Source organism: Rhamphochromis longiceps, linkage group LG1 (genome assembly GCF_057381845.1).
Source record: "Rhamphochromis longiceps isolate RC_006_pf linkage group LG1, R_longiceps_female_GT1.1, whole genome shotgun sequence".
Classification (NCBI taxonomy): domain Eukaryota; kingdom Metazoa; phylum Chordata; class Actinopteri; order Cichliformes; family Cichlidae; genus Rhamphochromis; species Rhamphochromis longiceps.
In genome coordinates this window covers 2,214,005-2,234,618 of record NC_140557.1, presented here as the reverse complement: position 1 = coordinate 2,234,618, position 20,614 = coordinate 2,214,005, and the positions used below count along the sequence as shown (strand labels likewise).

General features: G+C 48.3%; 1 protein-coding gene across 2 annotated transcripts in view; it reads right to left on the bottom strand.

Moving 5' to 3' along the window:
- The window catches only part of adamtsl3 (ADAMTS-like 3), a 198,561-nt gene that overhangs the window by 9,425 nt on the left and 168,522 nt on the right, over positions 1-20,614 (bottom strand). For both annotated transcript variants that reach the window (XM_085400428.1, XM_085400502.1), the window contains exons 20-27: positions 20,194-20,347; positions 10,805-11,542; positions 10,081-10,321; positions 5,344-5,468; positions 3,958-4,095; positions 1,071-1,253; positions 874-993; positions 110-364 (exon numbers count right to left, since the gene is read on the bottom strand). In XM_085400428.1, the coding sequence (XP_085256554.1) occupies positions 110-364; positions 874-993; positions 1,071-1,253; positions 3,958-4,095; positions 5,344-5,468; positions 10,081-10,321; positions 10,805-11,542; positions 20,194-20,347 (1,954 nt within the window). The remainder of the gene's footprint in view (positions 1-109; positions 365-873; positions 994-1,070; positions 1,254-3,957; positions 4,096-5,343; positions 5,469-10,080; positions 10,322-10,804; positions 11,543-20,193; positions 20,348-20,614) is intronic.

Here is a 20,614-nt window from a genome sequence, read left to right as displayed (position 1 = left end):
GATATGAGACATGCACAGTATAGTAACCCTGCATTTTGAAAACTTCCCGTCCTGGGAAAGCGTCCCTGTCCACTGTCTGTGTCCACAGGCAGGCGGCGTAAACACTCACCTTCGCTGTGAACGTATATCCAGGCTGACAAGATTTGCCTGGTGCTGTTGATGAAGGTCTGGCATCTGTAGCGGCCCGCGAACTTCCCCTGGAGCGTGCTGACTTCCAGCACACGACCCCCCACCAGCATCCTGTGCTGCAGACCCTGACCCGGACCGGGATCTGGGGAGTGAGCCGGAGCCGAAACCTCCTTCAGGGTCCGGTTGTTGTACTCCCAGCGCACAGGCGGTTTGTGGTCGGAAACCACCGGACAGCCTGCGACAGGCAGGAGCAGAAAGAATGTATGTCTTTAAAACTATAACGCTGAAAATGCTAAACAGGAACTCCATCAAGTTCAGACACTAATGCAGCGCTAATGGATGAAAGAAATCCATCTGAGGGGAGCGCGCTGCTTAATGTGAGAGCAGCTCAGCGATGGGAGGCGGCTCGACCTTGTTATTCAGCAGACTCAGACCAGAGCTGTGACTGAGATCTTCTCCTTAACTTTAAATCCGATAAAATCTAAAGTCAAAGACGATTTTATTCTGACACTGAACCAGTTTTCAGTTCTTTTAATAAAAGCCTGTGAAGCCACCTTTCCAAACCCTTTATATTAACAAACAGCAAATCCAAGCCGTCTGAGGATGTCGTGGTTTTGTCTGCTATATTTATCTGGTCATCACATTAAAGGTCAGTCTGCGGCTCCGGGCACAGGATGTTGTCTTCGTTGGTTATCATGTGAGAAACCGGCCGTGACTGTGACAGCAGAGGTGAGTAAAGCGTACCTATGCGCAGGACGTCTCCAGGTTTGATGAAGACGCTCGTGCCGCGCCGTGACGCCATGAGGACTCTCCTCCTGCTCAGCTCCTGAGACGCTGGAAGCACCCGGCTCCCTCCGGCTGGATCTGCACACACAAACGTTACTCCACGTGACCCAACGCGAGCGATTATGGCGAGAGGTCGGCTTTATGTGTGAACCCACCGTGGACCTTCAGGACTGTGGAGGCGGTCGACTTTCCTATGGCGTTGGTGGCGGCGCAGGAGTAGGTGCCCTGGTTGTGCACGGAAACGTTTCGGATCCACAGCGAGCCAGACGGCAGGGAGACGGCGCCGGCGTCCAACAGCCCGTCCTTCCTGTGCCACAGCACCGTGGGGCGAGGAACACCTGACAGACGGAGAAAGGAGCGTTAAAAATGTAACAACAACAGAACAGGTCAAACATGGTGAGATGAATCCTGACGCTGCAGGGAATTTGGAGGAAGAAGAACGTGTTGCTTCCTGTTTAAAGGGAGTTTTTCTTTCCCGCTGCTGCCAAAGCTCCTCTGATTGCTGTATTACATGGTCTTCCTCTGAATTTTATTACAAATGCCATTCAATCAAACTATTTGGACGGCGTTTGACTGATGCAGTATTTGTCATGACGAGGACGAGCTGGCGACACAGTTATGGAGTCAGGATGTAGAGAAACACTGTTGCTCTGTCAGAGGAGGAGCAGAGTCCGGCCTGAAGCTGAGCGCGAGCTCTGACGTGAATCTGAAATCAAACTCTGGCTGAACTTCACACGGCTTCACTTCCTGCGTCTGAACAGCGGCTGATGTGAAGCGAGGATCAGCGTGAGAGTCTGCAGAGCCCACAGGCTCTCTGTGCTCCTCGGTGTGTCGGGGTCAGACCCCACGCTGCTCCCGCCGTGGATTCCTGCGAATCGACTTCCACAAGCGTTCCCTGTTTAGCAGCACAGCTCTGCAGGAGAAGCGCTTCTTTTCCTTTTTTGACACAGAGATATCACGACGTGTTTTCCCAATCTCTGTGATGCTTACACCCCAACACACCACGAACACTCCACTTGGACTCGCCGCCTTTTCAAACACCCCCAAATAAATGTAGGCAGAAATAATTAGCATGCAGTAATTAAAGCAGTACTTCTGTTTACTTGTGAAAATTAGAAGCATAAACGAGTCATGAAATGTTAATTTTATGCACAGAACATATATACGGCATATTAAGGTGACATACTTAAAGGGTCTGGAGTCCCAGCTGAGACGAGCAGAGACAGATAATTGTTGTTCCTGTGCATGAACGGAGACGGGGAAGGAAAAATGTTGATTTAGCCTGAAACACGTGTGTCACGTGCAGAGATACACAGCTCCTGCAGAGCTGCAGCTCAGCAAGAGCAGGTTGTCCCACACTTTGAGCCGCATGTACAGGAAGTCTCTGAGAACTCTGTGACCACACCCACCTTTGAGTGGCACGCCGACCTGCAGCTCACACTGAGGCTGAGCCAGAATTAACTGACGATGATGATGATGATGGTTCTCAGCTGCAGGTTGGACTGTTCAGGTCCAGTTGGAGAAATTTTCTGGAAGGAGTCGAGCGGGAGATTGACGGACAGATCGATGCGGCGTCTGCTGTCACGTTGCTGATTTGTTTTCCTGAGTCTGACGGTGAAGCTGTCGACTGATTGGTCAGCCTACGCTCCCACTCGCACCTTAAATGATCTGACACTCTGGGTGGAAACTGACAGAAAAAAGCTCGAGGACAGAAGCGGCAGAGACCAACTTCCTGTGACGAGCGCCTGGCCGAGGAGCTGCTGCGCCTCCAAAAGGAGCCAGCTGAGGCGGTTCAGCCATCTGACAAGGATACCTCCTGGAGGTGAGACGCTCATGTCTCCCAGCTGGCTTGGGAACATTGGGAACATTGGGAAATGTCCCACTGGAGGAGGTGGCTGGGTATCTCTGCTTACACTGCCGCCCTGCCACCCAGGTGGTTGGGAGAAGATGAGTGAACACTGCTTGTTGCAGAATCAGGATCATGAAAATAAGAGTGTTTGTCTGGGAATCTTCCAGCTACAAGCTAAAGGAGCAAACCTCTGATGGAACGAAGGAACTGCAGCTTGGCTCACAGCTCTTTAACTCTCGTGTGTCTTCATTAGAGTCAGTGTGGACAAAGGCAGGAGGCAGCTCAGACCGTGTGCACCGGATAACTGGTCGAACAGGATTTCAGCTTCCAGCTGTCTTTCTGCAGCAGCAGCGTACGAGCTGATCAGGACTTGGACACAGCTCAGAGTTTAGTCTCTCAGCACTTCATATATTGAGGTGAGTGAGGTGAACTCCTGAAGTGAGGCGTCCAAACGTGACTCTCACTCTTAGATCAGACAGCTATGAACACCCAGCTGCCAACAGGAGAATGCTCTGATTTTCCAAGATTTCAATCTGGTTTATCTCACCGCTTCAGCCTGCTGACACACACACACACACACACACACACACACACACACACACACACACACACACACACACACACACACACGCGCACACACACGCACACACACACACACACACACACACACACACACACACACAAAGACACACACACACAGCTGATATCATGTCAGCTCTCAGTGCAGTAACCTTTTGTAACCAGCTCCACATAAACTGTTTGATCAGATGTTTTCATCACTCTGTGATTGGATGAGATGAGAGAAGCAGCAGTCAGTGTGTATACATTTAGATGAGTGTGTGTGTGTGTGTGTGTGTGTGTGTGTGTGTGTTACTGATGTTGTGGGGACCTAAATCTGTGTCTGCAGGCTTTTATGAGGACGTTTGTTATCTGCACAGGAAGTAAACCTTTGCGTCTTTCTGCTTTGTCTGTGGTGGTGAGACGAGAGGCGGAGCCTGCTGTGCGTTCACGTTTCTGCTTCATGCACAGACTTCACACACAATAACATAACAACATCGTTTTATAGATACAGCAGACCATCTTTTTCATTGAATTATGTGCTGTAGATGCTAAATAAAGGCCAAGAAAACAGGACGCCGGGGTTTTTGAGATTGGATATGCAGACCTTTGATTTGTGTGGTATCGTGACCTACCACTGACGGGACAGTCCACAGTGAGGTTGGCGCCTGGACGAATGCTGATTTGTCCTCCGACAGTGGCTGTCAAGCTGTGGCCCAGCATCCCCCCGTGGTCTGAGACGTTCCTCCAGGACACCGCGATGGCCGGAGGCTCTGAAGATTCACACAAACTGCATCAGCCACTGAGCTCCCATCACATCCTCCCGTACCCTTAATGACAGTATATATCAATAAAGTCGTGATTCGACAACCATTAGAAGAGTCTCCAGGTTTTTCCAAGGATACCTAGATGAGCAGAGACCACGACTAACCTCTGATGTAAAAACATCTATTTTGCCTCAAATATCCCAGAAACTCCTCATTTCTGAAAAGACGTTCATCAGTTACTTCTAGTCGGCTTTCGAGGGTAAAGAGTCCAGATTTGTGATGAATATCAGACAAACTGTGTCCAGCACTGCAGCCCGTCCATGTAAGTGTGAGACAGTGGTGACAAAGTGAAGTTGTGCTGCATTCAAAGTTCATGGTAAATGACACGGAGGCTGGTTAGACACAGGAAATGACATCACTGTGTCATCGGCATAGAAATGACATTTTGCACTTTTGGGTTTAATCACTCACTTTCCTCAGAGAGTAACTGTAACGTCCGCGTGGAAGTTCAGTGAATTCATTATTAGACCCGATCGCCTTGTGTCAAAATGCAAAATAAACTCACCCGCTGTTTAAATTACAACATCGAACACAGAAACTGCACATTCAATATTATTTCCTGTTAACCTTCTGATTGTCTGGACATAAACAGAATAAGAAAATATCAGAAAGTGATTCAACTGTTATTTCTTGTGCCAACAGATCAGCTTCCCGAACTTCAGGCTGATTATTTTGCGATCAGTGCTGCAGCTTTACTGGATACAAACATTCGTGAATGAACATGAATCAATCTGGAAGAATACCCCCCCACCCCCCCCCCCAAAAAAGCTAAAAAAATTAGTTTGTGATTCCAGGACTGTATAAATCATTAAACCCCACCACCCGGGTTTGTTTGCAGTCATGGAGCAGGCTGAGACGGAGCCACAGCGTTGTGTTCCTGTAGATCGCAAGTGGAAAATAATCCCTCACACACGACACCAGTGGAAAAGAAGAACTGGGTTCATGTTGTGAACAAACACAGCTGTTCCACACTCTTTTCTGCAGGCTGAGTAAGACGGTGAAATCTGTAAATGTATATATTTATAAATCCATTTATTACCGCGCGCTCACAGACAAAGCAGGCCGGGATTGATATTCATCAACATAGTTAAGAAAAGCCACGAGGGAAATTACAAAACCTCCACTGGAACTGGAGAAGATGTGCATACAAATGCAACCTTACGTGAGACGAGTGAACTGCAACAAAGAGCACACCTGCCAGCAGCAGCTGGGAAGCCTCCGAGTCTGAGCCCAGCGCGTTGGCAGCGGCGCACCTGTACTGGCCTCTGTCAGACGCTCGGAGCTGCAGGATGTGGAGGCCCGCTCGATCCCAGGACACCCTGCGGACACACGAGGAAAACATTTTTACTTTTTACCCAACTCATCCCAACAAGGAGAACACGGCTTCCTCATATTCTAGTACTTCTTTCAAAGTGGGGCAGCTAAAACGGGCGAAGAGTCTCCGCTGAGGGACTGGTGAATAATTTTGGATACAGAGGAACTTTGTTGAGTTGTAGATGAGGAGATCATCACCCAAACACAGAGAAACACAAGGAAGAAACTGCAAGTGCTATTTTATTGTTCACAGAAGAAGCCTGTAGCTCTCTAACATTTTAAACCTGACGTTTTGGTTTTTTTTTGCAAAGCCAGGTGTCGTTATATTAACACAAACGTCGCACCTTTGTTCCCCCTCCTGCCCACAACCTCAGAGTGATGTCACACCTTGAATATGCCATCAGAATATAATCGCTGTCAGAGAATGTAACATTTTAACAAGTGTAAATGTAACAAATGGCTGAGGCGGCGCACACAAACAGACTGAGCTGTGCAGACAACTTCTTTTATTATTTGTAGCAGCAGGTTAAAAAATCTTTGGTAAAGCAAAGTTTTTCAGGTACCAGGTTCATCTTCTCATAACAGAAGCAACTACATACAAGAATCACTGAGAGGAGATTCATTAGAGGCTTCGTTATGCAGTAAGAGTCTGTCAGACAGCTGTCAGCTACAACGTGAGGAGATACGAGTGCGTCGCTACGTACAGGTGGCCTTTAGACTAAAACAACACCCCTCCCCTGTAAGGGGAGCAAACAGCACCGGGCCAAAAGAACCAGAGAGCTGTCCACGTCGCCGGGCTCAGCGACGCCCCGTCTTCCAACTGTAGGCCTGAGGAGTGACACACAACATGCTCACAAAGCTCACACTAAGCTTTGCAGCAGTACAGTTACTAGAGATATTTTAAACCACGGTGCTACAGCGCACACACACTCTGTGCTGCAGCCTTTTAGAACTGCTCTGCAGCTCTGTATTCCAGACAGCAGTGATTTGCATGTAGATCAGGCACTCATAACTGTTCTCCTTCACTGCAATGGAAGAGACGTACTTGTTCTTTGATCTGCGTCTCCGCCGTAATAACACAGACGTGAACTTTTCACTGAGGAATAAAAGAAATAAATGCTGCAGACCTGCTAAATCTGATAAAAGTCCTTTTTAAAAGGTCAGTCAGCAGCACAGCGTGATGCAGAGCTAACTTCAGCTGTTATCACGCTCAGCTCGCGCCACAGTTTCAGCACTTTGATAAAACTCAGTCAAGGGCGGCTGCAGAACATTGTGTTTTCCTCTGCAGCCCACAGGTCTTGTAAATGTCAATCAAGTGTCCGTCTCACTCGGGCGTTCAGATTCCCGACCGTCCTCAGAGCTTCTTTCTCTCACGCTCGGATTAAAAGAACCGTCTGACATTTTTGGAAATGTGTTTGTTTACCGGCTTACCCGGCATCAAATCGGAAAATCAATAGCAATTTCATCTCAGCGCATCTTACAGACAAGTTCAGGACGTGATTAAAAGCAGCTGAGCGCCACAGCAGGGAGGCGGAGGCTAGCACCACCTGTCGTGGCTTGTTTCCTCCTTAAATCACTTAAATAAACAGAATGAGGAACACGAGGACTCCTCTCATACTGAAACTAGCAAATATCAAAGCGTTTCTTTTAGATTTGCTCTCAATGTACAGACATGAAACTGATACTGATTTTCTTTATCTGACTCATTGTGCTGAAAATCTCTAAGGAAGAGATGAGCAAGAGGAGAAGAAAATGATGAAGACCTCAGGAGACAGTCAGACCAGTTCAGTGGAAAAGCCTCGGCCATCTCTCCACAGCAGCTCGTTCGTTTTACAAAACTGGGTTTTCAGCTCATCAGGTCACAAAATGATCAGACTGCAGCCACGAAACACAGAACTGTTGCTGAACTATGAAGCCGAAGCTCACAAAACTCCTCTAACGTCCCCCAGACATCAAAGGGTTTGTGCCATTACCATCACTGCCAGAGGGGGCGTCAAAGATTCCACACTATGGGCTTAATCAATACGATGAGGTTAAATCGTTTGCATATCACAGGAGGAAAAGTTGCTACAGAAACACGGAGAGAAAAAACGATTTAAACATAAGCTTTCGAGCTGTTTGCTGCCACTTTTTCTGGACTTTTATCAGGACATTAATCAATAATCCATCCTGCACACTTTGCAGAACCAATCAGTGGCATGATTTGGACCAGGCCAGTTCAGCGGGTTTAAACCTGACTCATGATGACAGCGGCACAGGGCCGGCGAGCTCGGAGGATGAAGAAGAGGTCGTGTTGTGTAACGCATCGGGGCAGAAACACTCGTGTGATTGGCAGCTCCTGCTCCCACGCATGGGCTCCGTCGCAGTGAGTCGCAGCTCGCAAACCTCCATCTGCATTTCACAAGTTCCAGTTAAGAAAATCGAATGTGTTTTTGAAAAGGGTGGGCTGACATGGACGAAACTACACGAGTGCAAAATGTGTGGTCATCCTGCTTCATCAATATTCATTGGACCAGAGCCACTCAGTGAGGTTTCACATCCAAACACTGCATCGTAACACGGCCTGTTAAAATGAGCATCACGGCTCAAAGTCAATAAACCCACTGATAAAATGTGCCGGCTCACCTCATGTGCCAAAACTTTCATCTGTGGAGGGACCGACTTTATAAATCAGTGAACAGAATAAATGATTCACAGCATTCTCTCATTTTACTTTCTCAACCCGTGAGGCTGGAAACAGCGGTCAGACTCACACACGGCTCCGACCACCTCAAACTGAACGTCTGACCTAAAGGATCAATGTTTGATATCCATGACTTAAAGGCTACAGCTAATTAAAAATAACACAAGGACAACACAGTGGTACAGTGGTGGCCTCACAACAAGAAGGTCCAGTTCCACCATCAGCCCACATGTGGAGTTTGCGTGGGTCCTCTCCGGTACTCCAGCTTCCTCCCACAGTCCAAAGACATGCAGTTAGTGGAGTTGGGTTAATGGCTCATTCTAAATTGTCCCGGGTGTACCCCGCCCCTCACCCTAAAACAGCTGGATAAATCCAAGAGGATGGATGCATAACAAAAAGACTAAATACCAGCTTCTTGTAACAAATACGTGATCATTTTTACCTAAAAAGTAAAAGTAGTGGAAGACAAATGTTTTGTCTGACAGCTGAGCCTTCGACCACAGATTAGACAGAGTTACAGACACATCAGCAAAAACCTGAACGAGGTTCAAACTCGTTCAATGTTCTGCAGACCTGATAAAGGCGATAGTTGGGTCGGTGATGTGGCGTTTTGCTGAAGCCTCCTTCAGTCATGCTGCTGCAGGCTCAGGCTGCTGGGTCCTCCCACAATGCACCAGCAATTCTCCTCTGTACTGCTTACAAGAGGTATCGTGGTCACGTGCTCAAACCTTTGATCAGAACTGATAAATGACTTCCTGTCAGGCTCAGAGACGGCACTCTTTAAATAAACAAGCAGAACTAATCGGGAAAGCTGTGACTAGCCTGGTGTAGAAGCTCATACCATCGACTGAGGCGGTGTCAGTAGTAATTATGACTGCTAGTTAACACCGACTGATTGTGGAAGTGAAAAACACGCATTCAGCCTCTTTCAAAGACTTCCTGGGGAGTCACTGAGAACCAGGGGCATCAGCAAAGCAGCAAACATGTGGGAAGGCCGGGGAGATCCACCGGTGTAATTAGCTTCCCAATTAATTCACTGTGAATATTTCCAGGCTTCATCTGTTGCAGCTGGAAAAGATCACAAAGAGAAACATGAGCTGTAGCTAATTAACAGAGTGAGGAGGAGGAGAGCAGCTAACACGCTGCAGTTGGAGAAGTGATGAGGGGCAGCGAACGCAAAGATACAGGAGCAGGGCAGGTGAGGGAAGCTGCTTCCTCATCTCTGTTCCTCTCTGCTGTGACTCTGACTGACTGCACGAGCTAAATACACCCAGAACTGGACCCTGGAGGCAGCATCGTGTCAGCAAATCACAGGAAAACTCAACAAGCTCAAAGTGCTGTTTGAAGAAAAAAACCCTGTAACACGTTCTCATGTTGGATGCTTTCAATTCTGAGAAGTGGGAAACACTAGACTTTATTTTGAAAAGCCAGTAAATCTGTACGCTCCTTTTGTCACCTTAAGTCTTTTATTTTGACATTTTAGGAAACTTCAATGTGTCCTTCGACTCTCTGAGGACTTTAATTTTGAAACTCAGACACATCATGAGCCTGTAGCATGTGCTACCTACCGTTTGGGAAATCCTTAAAACTGTCATTAAAATTTGACACACACCTCAAATAGGCTCATTTTACCATGCAGATGCTTTTATTTTTGGATAAAGGTAAACATCAATAGTTCACATTTATTGTCCTGTGGGTTTTATTTTGAAAAGCAAATTCTTACAAACTGGAAAGCATCCTGTTAACTTGCTGTAAATAACTTGGAGCTTATATTTTGAATTTGTGAGCCACTCCGAGCATCTTGTGACTTCCTGAAGCAAACACGAAGCTTCCAGAGTTCACTCAAATTAAAAAATATCACATGATAAATAAATCATGTCAACGATTAGTCAGAATCAGACTGACTGGCCTGTCAGCTAGCGCAGCTCTGCTACCTGTCAGAGTGCTGCAGCAGAGCTCCATCTTTGCTCCAGCTGATTTTGGGAGGCGGGGATCCCTCCGCAGGGCACCGGATGGTCAGCGACCGTGTGGCGTTGGTGAGGAGTGCGCTGTGTCCGATACTGATGTCGATGTTCTTCTGAAAGGTGGATGGGACGCTCTGCTGCTGTCTGATGATCGCTGGTCTCTTTGCTACCGTCTCCAGTGGAGAGTGCTCGGACCAGTTGGGCAGTCGGTCTGTGGACGGACCAGGAAGCAAAAAGAAAAAAGGTTATCCTGAGAAAGGAGGCCAAGGAAGGTCAGCCGATGACACGGAGAGACACCTGATGGGGTTGCATCAGCAATCACAACAAACACGGAGCACTTTATTAGGAACACCTGTATACCTGCAGTGCAGTTCAATCAGTCATGTAGATAAACGTCAGGAAGTTCACATCAAGCCTCAGAATCACTGAAAATGTTTCTGGCAGGATGAGTGTTGGTGCCAGACGAGCTGACCGCAGTCTGGTACTGATGATCTCACCACAGAAACCCACCCACCGACCAACTAACCTCTTTCCTTCTCACCTTCCTTTAGTCCCTTTTCCTTCAATTGTCTTTCCTGCTCCCTTGTTCTTTATTTTTTTCTTTTCTATCGACAAACTTTTTAATGAAAGACATGAAAAAGTGTTGGAAGAAAGACACCGCCTGCACAGTGTGGTCGGCTGGGTCTCTGCTTACCTTTAGCTTGTCCTCCTCTCCTCGTGGTTCTGGTCCAGAGCTGGGCAGGAGACATGTGTGTCAGCAGGGAGGAGATGAGCTCTGAGGCCTGCTCCTGCTGGATCTCTCCTCTATCAGCCTGCAGCGTGACATTGATCAGTCTCTCCTCCACCCGTGGCTGCAGGGAGGCCTCCTGTCCGCCAGCGGGCACCAGAGAAACCCGGGCCCCAGGTCGGATCGTCTTCAGGACTGAGTCGTGGCTGTAGCAGCTGGGCAGCATCTCCTCCCAGTCGGGTCCGGGAGCAGGCGGTCTACCCGCCGAACTGCCGTCACCGCCTATCAGCTGGAGAGTGAAAATGTCTGAGGCGGGTCCTGCCACACATTTGTACACCCCGGTGTCCTCTGGCTCCAGGAACTGGATCTTCAGAGAGCCGGACTTGGTGACGCCCAGGCGCTGGGAGCTGGGTAAGGCGCTGCCATCTTTGAGCCAGCGGATGTAGGCTTTGGGGAACCTTCTGACGGGGCATTTGATGACCACAGAGGTGTTGGGTAAAAGATAGGCGTGGCCACCAACGGTCAGGTGGAGACGCCTCTCTTTACGGGTCTGGATGTAGATGTTGTGCGTGCTAATGAGAGCGGGACACTGTTTGATCCCCTCCTCGTAGCCTCTAGTCTTTGCAGGGCGTCTCACCGGCTGCTTGACCTGGTTCTTCACAGCGGCTTTTCGCGAGTCTTTGGGTCTCATCTGCTTCTTGTGCTCTGTTAGGAATCAAAGAGAGACGACATTTCTTCTCAATATGGTGAATATTTTCAACAAACGTTTAAAGTTTGAGAAACTTCAGAGGAACAATTCATCTTTTTTAGAGGTCACCACAGTGGATCAGCTGCCTCCACCTGCTCCACCCTCCTCTGTCACACCAACCCTCTCCATGTCCTCATTCACTACATCCATGAACCTCCTCCGTGTCTTCCTCTTTTCCTCCACCCTGGCAGCTCCATCTTCTGTCCAACACATCCACCATCCAGGGCAATATTTCCTCTCCCACTAAAAGCTGAAATGCTGCTGTACCTGTTCTGGTTCCAACAAAGTTCATTTGACTTATTGATTTCTAATCTTTCAAGCTAATTATGGACATTTTTTTTCTTCATTTATGTTTCTACTTTGAAATGATGATGAAATGATGTCAGTGCATGAAACAGTCGAACCAGAATAAGGACAGGTGTTTCCTTATAAAAACACTACATTACTCTTACAGGAAGAAGCTCCTCCTTAAAATAAAATAAACCTTCAGTGACGGCTGCTGCAGTATTTTCAGGGCTCCTGGTCTTCCTCAGGTGTCTGAACATCATCTGATTTAAAGAAGTGGTAACAAGGCAACAAGAGTGGGCGACTTATCCAATGAAACCACTGATTGTATATAAAACAGACACAGTGCAGTCAGCCGCTGGTTTTGTGACGCTGTATTTCAGCGGCTGCTGTGTTGTTTGTTTGGAGCCTAACCTGATCGTGTTTGGATGTGGTGGTGGAGTGCTAAGTGAGGCACAGGTGCTGCAAATGAAATGCACTCAATCAGCTGATCATCAACGGTGCGAGTGTCTCTGTAAAGAGCAGTTCTGCAGGTGTGTTAACACAACGCCAAGGAGCACAGACGCCAGCAGAGTTCTTAGACAATCAAACTTCACAATCACTTTGAGTTTCTATTGAATAAATAATGACATGGCCTGGCTGGGCTCCTTCCGGGGGGTGGGATGCCCTCAGGCCTCTGGGCCTGAAGCTCGGTCCTCTCTGGCACAGCTGGCTGCCAGCAGAGCCCGCGGGCACGCCACTGCAACCCCCTCTGGCCTCTGCTCCGTAGCTGCGGGGTGACCTCTCCTTTGGGGCTCCACTCAGCTCTTCCCAGGAGGGTGGCACGGTTCCCCCCCCTTTGGTGGTCCTCCTCGGGTCCTTGTACTCTGGGGCCTCTGGATGTCGGGGGCCTGGATCTCCTCCATACCTGCTTCATACCCTGGAGGACGGGGCTGTGGCTCCCCACACTCCCTAGCAGATCGTTACATGGAGAAACCTTTGGAATGCAAGCATGCTGATCCACACAGGTGTGCACACAGGTGTGCACACAGGTGTACACACGGGTATTCACAGACGCGGACTACAGCTTTCTTGGCTGCTGCCTCAAAGCACATTGTGCGCTGTCTATCTTGCGTGCTGCACAATATCGTTTAATATTTAGTATTTACTGTTATCTACTGCTAGCTAGTTTATTGTGATGGTGCTGTTTTTTTTATTATGTTGCTCTTTGTTGTTTGCTTTCTCTTCTGTTTTTTTTCTCCATACAGGTGATCCAGGTGTTTTGTTTTTTTTTTCTTTCTTCTCCCCCTTCTCACCGTCTCTTCTCCCCTTTGGTTTTCTTTCTCTCCCTCTCTTTCTTTCATTCTTTCTCCCTGTCCTATCCCCCAGTCATGTCTGTCCCGTTTGTAGCAACTGAAAATAAAATAAATTCATAATTATAATAAAGGTCAATCAAATGGACCAATATGCCAAGGCCATGATGATCCACTTGGTAAAATAAATCTGCTTGGCATCTTTCTTGGCCTTAAGACAACAATTCTGATGCTAAAGATCCAAACGGGGCACAAAAAAAAAAAAAAAAAAAAGAATAAATAATGACATACGTTAAGGTGTCATGTGTAATTCATCTCAGGTTATATTTTTCTGAGGACTAGAAGAAGTAGAAGGTCCACCTGACAGCCACCTGCCCCTCTCATTGGCTCCTCTGCAACGAGGCGCCAGCTGTTCGCTCACAGCTTTGAGTGTTTGAGTGAGAAGCGCGAACACAAGTCCATTAGTTCAAGAGGCAGGATGTGCTCATGTCTTTGTTGGTAGATGAGAGCATTTTGAAGATGTTTGCTGCTCAGCAACATGACTCATTCTCCGCTGCTGAACTTGGGAGTGGGAGGAGTCAGGAGTCACACCTCATGTTATGTCTAGGACACCCTTGACACGCCCCCTCGGCTGGGGGCGTAACAGGACGTCTCCAACATGAACATCATGTTGTTTTCAGCAAGACTTGAAACTAAAGACAGAAAGACGCATCTGCTGCGTCTGCATCTGCTGCGTCTGCATCTGCATGTGAAAAGTGATGTTGAAGCCTCAGTAAACAGCGACAGCCCGCCTCGGCTGGTTCATGGGGAGCTGGTAGCTTCCTTTATCTAACACCGGCGATATGTACATATGTAGTAAAGCTATTGTTGTGACTCTGACATTAATGAGTCACTCACTGAGTTTAAACTTTACTTTAACAGCTGAGTAACACTGCGCGTTACTGCGTTCTTTCAGAGGTCTTACCCAGAACCTCCGCAGTCATCTCAGTGACCCACGGTGATGAGGTATGTGTTTAGGCTCAGAGGCCCTCTGTGTTTATTTGAATTCCCGACTGTACTTTACTTAACATCGAGCAGGACGGCTAAGTGGATTCCTCAGAGCTTGCGGGGGGACGCGGGTCAGGCCGCGTGACACCTCTGCGTCAGCTAAAAGCAGAGTACGTCCTAACAAGTACGAGCAGTTTGGGTCTCTGTGAGTGATGATGGTTATAAACCACGCTGATCGATGGTCATACTCAGGGCATGAGAAAATGCAAACATCTCCCTCTGAAAGGGACCCGGATTTTTGCTTTACACCATTAACTCAAATAAAAGCTGTGAGCTGACGGCACAGACGCCGATACAATGAGCACGATCAGTGAAACAGAAGAGGACATTCTGACTTTTGATATTCGGTCATGCTGAGCAGGGCAGGACTCTGAAACAGTGGGCCGAGCGGCCGTGCACAGATCTACGACTGAGCGCTGAGACCGGATTCATCACATTATGTCTGCTTTGGATTTGTGACCTCAGGAAAGTCTTTTCTTTCTTTGTAGTAAAAACAATTTGTCTGCACTGAGTCCTCAGACTACAGCACGAGTTAGCGTTTAGCACTTCCTGTTCTCATGTCCTGAAGTTCTTGTTTGTCTTTAGACAAGTGAAATATGTTCTGCGATTAAAAGAAGATCCAATCAGACCATCAGTAAAAGCCCCACTAAAGGTTTTATATGTTCCAACAGGGGTGTGTCTAAAGCAGGGCAAGGGGTGACACCCTCTCCTGAAAATGTGGAGCCCCTCCATTAACACCTGTGGACTAGAGTGCTGTTTATTCTACACGTCCAACGCTGCTGGAGGAGAGCAGCAAGAGACGGAGGTGAGGTTTACAAGATGGTAGTGAGGATTGCTGTGGTGGATGGTTGGAGACGTGTCGCTGAGGAAAAGACAGGCTGAGCTGAAGATGTTCAGATGTTGATCAGGAGGGAGACAGGAAATGAGTCCATCAGAGGGACAGCTCAGAGTCAGGCTGAGAGGGGGTGGAGGATGAAGATGGAGCTGCCAGGCAGGAGGAGAAGAGGATGAGCTCACAGGAGGTTCATGGATGTAGTGAAGGAGGATGCTGGGACAGGAGGAGGTGGAGGCAGATGATCCACTGTGTAAGTTTAGCCCGTGATCAAACACATCAGCCATCTGGGTTAAAGAGTGAAAATTATAACGAAAAACAAAATGCATTTTAAAGTTTGGTTAAAGCCCAATGTGCAGCTCAGAGTTGGCAGCTGCAGATCTGCCAGGATGCAACGCTGTGCTGCAGCTCTGCTCAGCAGGACACTTTAAAAGGATTCGGGTTATTTGGCCTGTTTGCTGCAGGCGACGTCTGCAAAAACAAAACAGGTCCTGTGGAAGATATTTCTTTATGCTCAACACGGAGAAAATATTCAACTGATGAAAAAAAACTGCATGCAGCCGCATTTCAATCTACACGAGGTAACTAGGTTATAAAATATAAATGTCATTCGATCCGTGTAAAGTTCAGCCGGTCAGGAAAAGACACTCGTCAGCCTTGATAACTTTTAGCCGAGCAAAATATCACAGATCCACACGGAGGTTACCGTCCAGCCAGCAGGCTGCACACATCGCTGCGACGAATCCTTCATTTTGTTGTTGTGCACACGCAGTACGTCTTCAAGTGTTTCCTGACCTCTGTGAAGAAAGAGCCTCGATCACGTGCTTCATCTCTAACACTGAGCCCGGCCGTCGTCCTTTAAACTGGCTCCGCCTCTGTCGCCTGACCACGACGCCGCACCTCTGCCCTTAGTTCGGGGAGACACCAGCAGATTCAGACGCACCGCGAGGACAGGAAGCCCGCCTTCGATTTCCAGCAGATGTTAGATGATACTGTAGTTGATGCTGTCAGGATGCTGCTGCTGCTCGCTTCACGCCCCAAATCAAAAATGGAGGATGCTGCGAAGCGGCTCGTGGTGCTGCGAAGCGGCTCGTGGTGCTGCGATGTCTCTGATACTGCCAGAAAGGTTTTTCATGACATCAGAAACCTGTCAAACATCTACAAACAGGATGATTACACGGCTTGTTGAACGGCTCTTTGCTAAAATGTCGTGGAGTTCATCACCTGGCAGAGTCAGACTGTCCACACTTGAAAGGACACAGACGACCTTTAACAGCTCGTGAAGGATTCTCTGGAGCGCTGGGTGCTTTTCTCCTGATCCGCCTCTGATGATCAAAGAAACGATTAGTGAGACTGGCCTCCCGCTGATCCAGCGTAGCACTGACAAAGCCCCACCCCCGTCCTGTGTGACAGATATCACAGCTCGCAATGTTTCCAACTGCCGTCACTTTCTCTAACCATACGGTGACTGAACGTTTGTTACAGCTGCAGCGAGGCCGGCTGGACCAAAGTCTGCAGGATGGGAGCATTGACGTGCAAATTCATTTGCAGTAGTTTCACCGCTGGCATCCCGGCTCTCTGCAGCACAAGCTTCCCTCCTCAGTGAGCTGCAGCGACCACGGCGGCAGCCCCGGGTCTCAGCAGGTCTCTCTCTGCTTTTCCTCCAATTCTTTCCATTCAATTATTAAACACATTGAAATTAATGAGAGGGGGAATTACGGCAGTTGCAACTTGCATGCTCCACGTTTTGAGGTTTCAGAGTTGTTCCAAAACCATTTTTAGATCGTCCCGTTTGAGTTTCAGCTTCTTCTTCTCGGGTGGTGATTCAAGCAGGCGCACAAGTTCTGGGCAGAACTGCTCAACCGTCAGACGAGCACCTCTGAAGCAGCCGACGGCTAATTTGCACTAAAGCGTCGTTTCAGCACGGCGTGATCGCACGCAGGACGTGAACATCTGTGCCAGGCGACACACTGAGAGAAGATGCATGTCTGCATGATCACCATCACTGTCTGAGAGTTCAATCGTGACGCTGTCAGGTGTGAGTCTGCCCATAAAGTCACCTGCTTTGACTCGAACACATCTCCTCTGCATCGCGTCCACACAGCTTCCACTGCAGCTGCTGCCGTTACATCGCTCGTGGTTCTTATCTTCTAAACTGACCTGAGGTCTGTGTGAAGGAGCCGTGTGTTTGGTTCCCTGATCAGCTGCTTGCATCTCTCCTTTCTCATCCCTGACCAAAATAAAGAAAATAAACAACCTGAACAATATGAAGAACATTATCTGTCCGTGTGTTCCTACAGGCTGAAACGCAGGAATCATTCTCTGCGAGAGGAAGACGTTTAACAGGCAGCTGTTACGTATTCTGTTGTTACTGATGGTGCTCCAGTTACAGTAAAAGCAATAAAAAACAGAGTGAAGGTCATATTCACTGAAACAAAATGTCATGTATTCACTAAATGTCCCACCCTCCAGTTTACATGGAAATATAATCTCTCCCTCCCTGCAGAGGAAAGTCAGAGAGCTCATTAGAGCAGCTCGTTTTCACAGTGCTGGGCTGTTTGTTCAGTTCTTCCCTAAAAACTCAGAAGGATATTATAAACAACAATTCCACACACAAAAGGAAACATTCCCACACACAGTAGCAGGTTTTCCTGTCAGCACCCTGCGGCCAGTCTGAAAAAATGCAAAACGTCCGTCAGATCTAACAGAAGCAACGAGAGTCCAACAAATCTCACGGCACAGATGTGTGGGAGCTTTTTCTGTGGCCCTGCTCTCAGATGAGAGCGGCAGCAGTCTGTCTGGTCCTCTCATCAAGTTAAGAACATGTAGAGTTTAAGGCTTCTGAGGCGGGCGGTGCAAAAAGCTTTGGTGAGCGCCACGTCGTGCCAGTCTTATTCACCAGATCTACTGCAACTTCGTTCACTTCAGCTTTGTTCACGCCTGAGCAGATCCAGGACACAACGGCGAAGAAGAGAGATCTGAAAAGAGCAGAAGCTGTCCGTGCACACCTGAGAAGATGATCTCTAAAAGGAGGACGGCCATGTTTGAATCAGGTAAGGTTTATTTATATGAGCTGATTCTCAGAACTCCTTAAACATTTCATACATGACATCATGTTTATATCGAGTCACCTCGAGCATCTGTTTGCTCTGAAGACACCGGGACTCTTCCACTGACCCGGCCTCGGCCTTCGTTCTGATTAGGCGGTAATATCCGAGGCGGCAGCTGGAAAAAACATTTCCTGAAACACACGTGGACTCTCAGGACTCACTGCGACATTTGCGAGGCATTAAGTCACGTGTTGTGCAGCGTGCAGGCGAGTCGAGTCGCGGAGGATTAGAAAAACAGATCAAACGGTGACTCTGATGTTGGACCAACACCGGGGCGTTTATTTCACACAGACGTCAGCGAGCGGCGTCTCCTGCAGCTTGGCCGCAGTCATCACGTGAAGTCATCGGCACTCACTGAGCAGCTGCTGAACCCGATGCGTGATTTTCACATAGGCTTCCCACACAGCATACGTGCACGCATATGGCAAAGCACAGCACGCTGTGTTAGCGTGAAGATTGGCCAGTCCGAGTTCCCTTCAAGCATTCAGAGAGTAAACACGATGGCCTGATACACTGCTGTAAACACTGCTCAGAGGCCCGAGGGTGAGACTGTTTCACCAAGCTGTAATCTGCCATGTCCCAGCGACAGTCCTCCTCACAGAGAGTTTATATCGCAATAAACAACATCCATCCACCCTTTTCTGTCACATCAGGTTCTCACATCACCAGTTGACCTGTTTGGCTCTGATGCACACACGAGGACGACACGCAAACACCACGCAGAAAGCCTCTGGGCAGATGGTGGATTCAAACCCAGGACCTCGAGCTACCCACTGCCGCCCCGGTCCTCATCCATGAAAAACATATTCCACCTGACCCGTCACAATCAGCTGATTTATATTAAAGGAAGCACTGACAAATCTAACCTTCGTACTGAGATATCAGCATGCTTTCAGAGTTTCAGGCCCTGTACGTAGAGGGGGGTAAAATTCAGCATCATCTGTGGATACTGGAGATATTTTGACGTGGCAGAAATCACGGCAAGAAGCAAAGAAAAACACATCTACTGATCAGATGGATGGCGGTTCAATCCCTGACTCTGGTCAGATACCAAAGTGTCCTTGAGCAAGACACTGAGCCCAGAGTTGCTCCCGATGCGTTCACTGAGTGTTACACAGAAAGCACTTACACACTTAGACACAAACTCCTTCTGTGAAAGTCAGACACATGAACAGGTTGCTGGTGTACCTGAGGCTTCTGTTTAAGACTACCGTCACCCAGCCATCCTGTTACCCAGCTGCTCAGGTCAGTCTGCCGGGGGACAGCTAGAGGGGCCTACGCTACCACCGGCTACAGGGGCCTGGCTAGCTAAGGGTTTTTCAGTGGTGTGAATCCGAGTCTCCCATTCAGTGATGCTGGCCTCTAGAGCTGCAAATAGACTACATTTATAACAAGTATCATTACTGCTAAAGGAGGTGGAGGAGTAACTACACACCTGACACAATGAGCAGGAGGGACAGGTGAAAAGGCCATGCTGCTAGCGAGCCGGCTAAGCTAAGCTACGCTAAGCTAAGCTAAGCTAAGCTAAGCTAAGCTAAGCTACGCTAGCCGAACCCTGTCACTGTAAATTAGTGAGTGAACACACAGAGTGGGCTTCGGATGAAGCACCTGAAGATTAGACTATGAAATAAGAAGTTATCTGTAAGTTTTTAATTAAACTGGCTACACAAAAACACTGTGTTGGAACAGGAACAGGAAGTGATACGCAGAGAGAGCGAACACCAAGTGACAGCGCCACCCAAAGGAGACCACCAAAAGAGCGGTTCCGTGCACTCTGTGTATGAATGGGTGAATGAGGTTTGTTGAGTGCTCATCTAGAGCAGTAAAGCGCCGTCTAATAACCAGTCTATGTGAATTAAAGTGACTGATGTAACTGGCGTGTCACCTGCCTTTGCCCAAGGCAAAGCAGGTGAAACAGCCTGAACACGAGTATGTGCGTGTAATAAATGTGCATTAAATCAGGCATCAAACCCAGTGTCCCGCACAGATGGTCACAGGAAAAGTGTCTTTTCCACAGGACGGACGTGTTTGTGTGCTCTTACTGGGACAGGCCATCATGCGGCAGGTTCGTACGAGCGGCGGGGACGGTAAACCCGAGCACTGCTCCCTCGCCACCGTCACCTGACGGCCCGCCACCGTCAGCTGGAGGCACAGCAGCTCCCGGCGCTGGATCCCCAAACCGCAGGACACGGAGCACTGCAGAGGAACGTTAGACACGGCAGAAAGGTTCATGACAGATCTGCAGGACCCCGGCTGGGTCACACTGGCTGATTCTCCTGTCAGGTGTGGTTAAAGTGAGGGAAGAAGGAATTTATTCATTGGAATATTTGATATGCCCGGCACATTACTGTCCTATATTACTGTCCATAGATAGTTTAATGAAGGTGGTAACATATGCCCTGTAGAGAGAATAGACTCAGATTCTATTATTTTATTCCACTGACACTAGGAGTCCCAGGCTTC